Source organism: Primulina huaijiensis, chromosome 4 (assembly GCF_012295235.1).
Source record: "Primulina huaijiensis isolate GDHJ02 chromosome 4, ASM1229523v2, whole genome shotgun sequence".
NCBI classification, from domain to species: Eukaryota; Viridiplantae; Streptophyta; class Magnoliopsida; order Lamiales; family Gesneriaceae; genus Primulina; species Primulina huaijiensis.
This window is the reverse complement of record NC_133309.1, coordinates 1,099,461-1,106,852: the sequence shown is the minus strand read 5'-3', so window position 1 is coordinate 1,106,852 and position 7,392 is coordinate 1,099,461. Positions and strand designations below refer to the sequence as shown.

Below are 7,392 nucleotides of genomic sequence, written 5' to 3'. Positions count from 1 at the left end.
AAATAGGTCTCTTGTTAGACGGTCTTACGAATTTTTATCTGTGAGACGAGTCAACCCTATCGATATTCACAATAAAAAGTAATACTCTTAGGTACTGTTTGGTTCAAGTACTTCTAAGTACTAATATAAATAGTCCTATCATATCACTTGTTTTGTACAAGTATTATTTATCTCGATCAATCAAATTATTAATTATTTATTTCACAACAATCAAATTCGTAATAATTTATCTCACATCAATCAAATCAATAATATAAAATTACGATATTATTTTGTCATTATTGAATAATATTCTATTAATATTTTCAACAATGACAAAATGGTAATATCATATTATCTCAAATTTAATCAATCAAATCAATTAAATCAAACACTATGTTAACTATAATTTTCTATGTATTTTATTATTACAAAATATTATTTATCTTCATACTATATATCTCATACCATGAACCAAACGGTACCTTAACATAAAAAGTAATATTTTTTCATGGATGATCCAAATAAGATATTCGTCTCACAAAATACGACCCGCGAGATCTTCTCACACAAGTTTTTGTCATTTATGAATGCTAGATTAATCGAGAAGATAGCTAAATTATAAGACGATTTTATGTATTATTTGGATATTTTAATTTAGACGATGTGACTCTAATGTGTAGAGTGCATTAAATTTTGACCTGAAAATTAAGATAGGGGATGTGACCACAAAAATGAGTCGAGTGAATAGCGTGCCAATAGCAAATTAATGTTGATGCGGCCACCTCGTACCCTAACCAAACCCTATATAAGCCGCGGCCCGCGACGAGATAATCTCAGATAAAAATGGCGATCTCCAAGATTTCCATGTGCTTATGCTTAGCGTTCGTGATCCTAGCCGGATCCCGCTTCGATTACATTTCAGCCACGGAGAGTAGTTCGGCGGAAGAATCCGAATCTAGAGAGTTCGTGGTGACGTTGGACCACTCCAATTTCACTGATTTCGTCGCCAAGCACAAGTTCATCGTCGTTGAATTCTATGCCCCTTGGTATCTCTTTGGTTTTGGTGATTGTTTTTCCTGTTTTGAAGTATTATTTACGTGCTTATCTGCTGGGATTTGTTTTTGTGTGTGTGTGTGTGTGCGCGCGCTCTTTTTACCGAGGTTTTAGGTTGGTATTTGGTTGTCCGCTTCTTGGTTTGTTAATTGGATTTTCTGGGGTACTATTTTTATGCGTGCTTGTGTGTTTTTTCCAGCTGCTGCATCTTTTTTGTTTTTGTGTGGATTTTGATTTTTTTGGGTTCGAAGTGTCGATCTTTGTATGTAAAAACTAGGATATTCTGTTGCTTTGTCAATGTGGAGAATCTTTTCTTCTGCTGAGAAATTGAGAGACTTAAAGTTTAAATGATGGAAGATCTGTAAACGAAAAAAGGGCATATATGAAGAGATCCGTAAAACTGAAAAAGAGCGCATATTTTTTAAGCAAACTGTCTTTGACATTATGATCTGAGAGTCTATTTCCTATATAAGTCTATTCATTGAAAATGCATCAGAAATGATGAACATTTATTAGCTAACAGTTTCATTGAATCATGCTATCAGTGTAAGTTAGTATTATTATTATCTCTCTTTTTGACACCAATTTATTATGTGATAAAATACAATGATTCTACTACGTTTCAGAGAAAAAAACTGAACTGTTATAACTGTTATGGAATTTTTTTCGCAATGAAGTTTCCATTTTTACTTCCTTAACAACTGAATATGTAAGATTTTCTCATCCAATAGTACAAGCCTGTTTTAATGTTCATATGTTATAACAGGTGTGGCCACTGTAAGAAACTTGCTCCGGAGGTACTGTTATAGTTTTTCTTAATGGAATTTGCATTACATTCTTTTTGGAAATATTCAGAGAATTCTTTTGATCTCTTCTAAGTATCTTCTATGAATTTTCAGTATGAAAAGGCTGCATCTATTTTGAGTAAGACTGATCCTCAAGTTGTCTTGGCAAAAGTAGATGCTAATGATCAGAATAATAAACCCCTAGCTAATGAGTACGAGATTCGAGGTTTCCCCACTCTCAAAATACTAAGATATGGTGGTAGTGCTGTTCAAGAATACAAAGGACCCCGGGATGCTGATGGTATAGTCAGTTATCTGAAAAAGCAAAGCGGTCCTGCTTCGGTTGAACTTAAATCACATGAAGAAGTTACTTCTATAATTGAAAGCAATAAGATTCTTGTTGTAAGTCCGCTCTTTCTTTTTCATAAACCTGTGTATTAGGTTTGACACCCTCTTTTAAAATGTATAGGTTGGAGTGTTCCCAGAATTATCTGGAGAAAGTTTCGAGAATTTTACAACTTTAGCTGACAGATTGCGTGATGACTGTGAATTCGGTCATACTGTGGATGCCAAACTTCTCCCACATGGGGATATATCATCTGGAGGGCCTTTTGTTAGGTTGTTTAAGCCTTTTGATGAACTTGTCGTCAATTTCCAGGTATAAAAGTTATGAGGTCTCATGTTACAATATCTTTTTTCAAAATTATATCTGTTTTGTTCTCCTCAGAAAAAAAATATTGTAAAACTAACCTGGTAACTGATATTCTTGCTTGCAGGAATTTGATGTGGATGCTTTAGTGAAATTTGTTGAAGAAACAAGTATTCCTACTCTAACTATATTCGACAAAGATCCAAAGCACCATCCTTTTGTTATTAAATACTTCAACAGCCCCAATGCCAAGGTGAGCTGCTTTTACTATTTCTTTCTAAAAGCGCGTCAGTAACTGGTAGTCTGGTAAATTTATAATGTAAATAAAAGAATTTGTTTATAGATTCTAAACGTGCATTACCTTGGACTGGTTTCTTGATGAGAAACTTTTGGTTGATAACAAATGTTGTTTTCTACTTCGTCAACTTCTTTTTGTTATCTATGGATGTAATATATCTTAGTTTTTTTATTCTTTTCCAAGGTTAGTTACTGGATAAAAACCTTTTTGTTGGCAGGCAATGTTGTTTCTAAACTTCACAAATGGGCAGTTTGATGCATTTGAATCAAAATATCGTAATGTGGCTCTGCAGCATAAGGGCCAGGGTTTAAGCTTTCTAATCGGTGATGTTGAAGCTAGCCAAGGTGCCTTCCAGGTAGTATATCATCACCTTGTTGTTGAGCCATATTACTGAATATCGTTACTGACTTGCCATCGCTGCCTGAAATGAACAGTATTTTGGGATCAAGGAAGACCAGGTTCCACTCATCATTATCCAGAAGACTGACGGAGAGAAATATCTCAAGCCAAACGTTGAGCCCGATCAGATTGAATCATGGGTAAAGGACTTTAAGGTACTGGTTTCTTCATTTATATAACCTTCTATTTAGATTTATCACTTTTGAAGTTTCACCTACCGTCTCTTCATTTTATGATCAGAAAACTTCAATTATTTCCTTAATAGGCAAGTTAGGGAATAGTTCATCTCAAAAACTTGCATCTTATTCTCGTAATTGATTAAGAATCTTAAATGTTTTTCTCCAGCATGTGCTGTTTGCGAACTGCTTCTTTACAGTAACTAACTAGCATCTTATAATAACACATGAAGGACGGCATTGTGCAACCGTACAAAAAGTCAGAGCCTATACCTGATACCAACGACGAACCTGTTAAGGTGGTGGTGGCTGACAGTCTGCAGGAAATGGTTTTAAGTTCTGCAAAAAATGGTCAGTTATCATTCATGTTCTTTATTAAATTTTCTTCATCTTGAAACTTCTATTCGTTTGGGTCTGAAATTTAAATTTGTTTTTTTGTTGAACTCACTTCTGATTCCATACCTTGTTGCACCATTTAATAAAACTTTTGTTTTTGTTTTTTTACCAGCTTATACTTGATTCTGTACCTTGTTGCACCATTTATATAACTCTGCTTGAATTTTTTTTTTTGTGGTTTCACATGTTTGGTGTTGCATGCACCCTGATCAAGTTTACGTAATCTGATTGACAAGAAAGAGATTTCCAATTTAAGTTATTTCGTTTTAGTGGATTCATGTTTTATTCTCTGCATTACACCCTCACATATGGGCAAAAACTGTTGTGCAGCTTTGTTAGAGTTTTATGCACCATGGTGTGGACACTGCAAAAAGTTGGCTCCCATCTTGGGTGAGGTTGCTGTTTCATTTGAGAATGATCCAGATGTTATCATTGCAAAAATCGTAAGCTTTGCTCACCTATACCATTGGGTTTCACATTCTCGGTTTAAAATCTCATAAGGGAAGAAAATGGCTTTACAAATCTCTCCTTTTACTTGACATTTAAATGGCATTGTTCCGTGTGATGGGATGCAAGGGCCATACATAGCAGGATCTATGGCCGCTAATTTTCAGATATTTGATGGTTTTTGCTTCAGTTTTACTTTTTCTGACACCTGAAGTTTCGAACGTCTTTTTTTACACAAGTATTTATTTGGTATTTTGTAGGATGCTACTGCAAATGATATTCCACGTGAGACATTCGACGTGAAAGGTTATCCAACGTTGTATTTCAAATCATCTAGTGGAAATGTCGTGCAGTACAATGGAGATAGAACTAAAGAAGATATGATAGATTTCATTCAGAAGCACCGAGATACAGTTGCAAAACATGGAAGCAGAAAAGAGGAGTTGTAAAGAAGGTATTGAAAGTTCCTACATTTACGCCCCTTCTTGCACATTACGGGTTAGTGTGTGGTCATTTACTGTCGAGTGCAATGGTTGGACATACGATCTTACACCCTCTTGTAAAAGAAGTTTGACATCCACCCTATTCCTAATGCTGCCGTCAGACGTACTCACCATCCATGGAAAGAAATTGTCTAGAAAAGAAGAAATGGAGAATCGAGCTGGTTGGATTTACAATGCTCCTCCAAGGCGTCTTGAGCCCATGACCAATGAGATGATAAGCTAAATATTTAACCTAGTCTCATTTCTGTTTTGCAGGTGGATCATCATCGTTTTCACTTCAAAACATATATTCTGACTAGATAGGTGGCCTTTGATCTTGAAATTCTTCCTTGGTGAACTTTTCAAGTACAAAGTAAAACAAAATCCTTCAATCGCTTCCAAGTATCATCCTGCTCCTTAGAACTCCGCTTCTCCCGTCTTCCGAGTGCATCTGCTGTTCTTTCCATCTTCAATCTAAGAGTAAGCTTTTCGATTAGCAAGTCGACTTTTTATACCAGACTGTTTTGTTATTAGTTAGAGATTGCATAGCTCATATAGTAAGTAACTTATTAACTGTTCTCTCTCAAGAGTGTATTTATTTCAGGAATCTTGGTTTCTTGTTGAATAATGTCATTTTGCAGATTTCAATTTGATGTGTTATTTATTTATTTAATTTTTTTTGGTCATATACTACCTGAAAATAAAATTATATTATATAATTGCAAAATAATATATCTTACAGTGTAGCTAGACTTTTCTCTCATCTTTTGCTCCAAGAAATGAAATATATGTGTATATTATCATAATATTTTTTTGTTTTTCCCCCATCCTCACAATTTCTATTTCTAATATATTCAAAGCAAACGTAATTTAAATTGGATATATAACTCAGTTGCATAAATACAAATTAATTGAAGAGTAAAAATAATTTAATTCATATGATTACATTAATACATAGTTGAAATAGAAAATTACAAGTTTGTACGTAAATTATAGATTTATTTGTGAACAACCAAATATATTATATTTAATATTTGATTGGAAATAAATTATTCAGGAGCATTTATATAATTTATTCTTATATAAATTATTGTTACAGTACTTCTGAATGTTTCAAATTTATCTTCTTTGGTGAAAACTACATATTCTGAGAGATATATTACATTATTTGCAGCAACAGCAGCTAATTACCAAAAACTCAAACTTAAAAACATACATACATATGCTCATTAGCAGTGACAGAGTCAGAAATATGGCTCTACCTGAGCTACAAATTTAAACTCTAGATTTTTTTAATATTTTAAATTGATTTAACCGGATTAATCCAAAATTAAAAAAAATTTACATATAAATTTTTTTTAAAAAAATTAACCGGCCGGGTATCCGCCACTGCTCATTAGTCATTAGTGATGATCATCGAATCCAGAACTTGGGCCGGGGTGACTGACATACGACTATTTTCCGTCCAACATGTCGAGCACCTCCGACACTGTTGGTGCCATTCTTCTCCCTGGCATAAAATACCGACTTGGATGCATCGTTGTGTTTCGTCCATAGCGACATCCTGAATCGATTCATCCACCAAATCTATTATTTTCCCATCAACCCTCAGTATTCGTTAGTAAGAATGTTCATCGGTCGGTTCGATTCGGTTTTCGGTTTTTTATTTCGGTTTTCGGTTTTAGAAATATATAATCCGATATCCGAACCATTTTTCTTCGGTTCGGTTTTCTACCAAAACGGTTCGGTTATTTCGGTTTTGGTATAATTATTTAAATTAATAATATAAATATATTGTAAAATATAATATGTTAATTTTCTACATGTTTTCTTAGTAAAATATTTAAATATAAGGTCTAAATTAATTAAACAAACAACAATCAACTAAAATTTGTTCAAAATAGTTTTTCATTCACTAAATATCATATCAAAATATATAATATAAATAAAAAAATAAAAAAATTATTAATTTAATGAAATTTCGGTTTGTTCGGTTTGTTCGGTTTTGACATATATAATCCGAAACCGAACCAAATAAACTTCGGTTTTAACATTTATATCCGAATTACAAAATTCGACTTTCGGTTTGGTTCGGTGTTCGGTTTTTTCGTTTTGGATTTTCGATTTTTTCGGTTTTATCCGAAGTTTGAATACCCCTATTCGTTAGGGGTGTTTATTGGTCGGTTCGGTTCGGTTTTCGGTTTTTTATTTCGATTTTTTCGATTTTCGGTTTTAGAAATATATAATCCGATATCCGGACCATTTTTCTTCGGTTCGGTTCGATTTTCTACCAAAATGGTTTGGTTATTTCGGTCGGTTAATTCGGTTTTGGTATAATTATTTAAATTAATAATATAAATATATTGTAAAATATAATATGTTAACTTTCTATATGTTTTTTTAGAAAAATATCTAAATATAAGGTCTAAATTAATTAAACAAACAATAATCAACTAAAAATTGTTCAAAATAGTTTTTCATCCACTAAATATCATATCAAAATATATAGTATAAATAAAAATATAAAAAAATTTATTAATTTAATGGAATTTCGGTTTGTTCGGTTTTGACATATTTAATCCGAAACCGAACCAAATAAACTTCGGTTTTAACATTTATATCCGAATTACAAAATTCGGCTTTCGGTTTGGTTCGGTGTTCGGTTTTTTCGGTTTTTTCCGAAGTTTGAACACCCCTAGTATTCGTGTTTGGACAGCACGGCAAA

General features: G+C 33.1%; 1 protein-coding gene across 1 annotated transcript; it reads left to right on the top strand.

The window, feature by feature from the left end:
- The first annotated feature begins 723 nt into the window (after nt 1–723).
- On the top strand, nt 724–5,315 carry LOC140975102 (protein disulfide-isomerase). The gene is made up of 11 exons (XM_073438634.1): nt 724–1,028; nt 1,802–1,832; nt 1,935–2,222; nt 2,290–2,478; nt 2,597–2,722; nt 2,985–3,122; nt 3,202–3,321; nt 3,576–3,693; nt 4,069–4,181; nt 4,446–4,639; nt 4,944–5,315. The coding sequence occupies exons 1-10, from the start codon at nt 826–828 to the stop codon at nt 4,632–4,634; spliced, it is 1,515 nt and encodes a 504-aa protein (XP_073294735.1). The 5' UTR covers nt 724–825; the 3' UTR covers nt 4,635–4,639; nt 4,944–5,315.
- Nucleotides 5,316–7,392: the final 2,077 nt, after the last annotated feature.

Coding starts and splice junctions, on each gene's coding strand:
- LOC140975102 (XM_073438634.1), top strand. CDS start 826: ATGGCGATCTCCAAGATTTCCATGTGCTTATGCTTAGCGTTCGTGATC. Junction 2,723..2,984: donor TCAACAGCCCCAATGCCAAG/GTGAGCTGCTTT, acceptor TTTTGTTGGCAG/GCAATGTTGTTTCTAAACTT. Junction 4,182..4,445: donor ATGTTATCATTGCAAAAATC/GTAAGCTTTGCT, acceptor GGTATTTTGTAG/GATGCTACTGCAAATGATAT.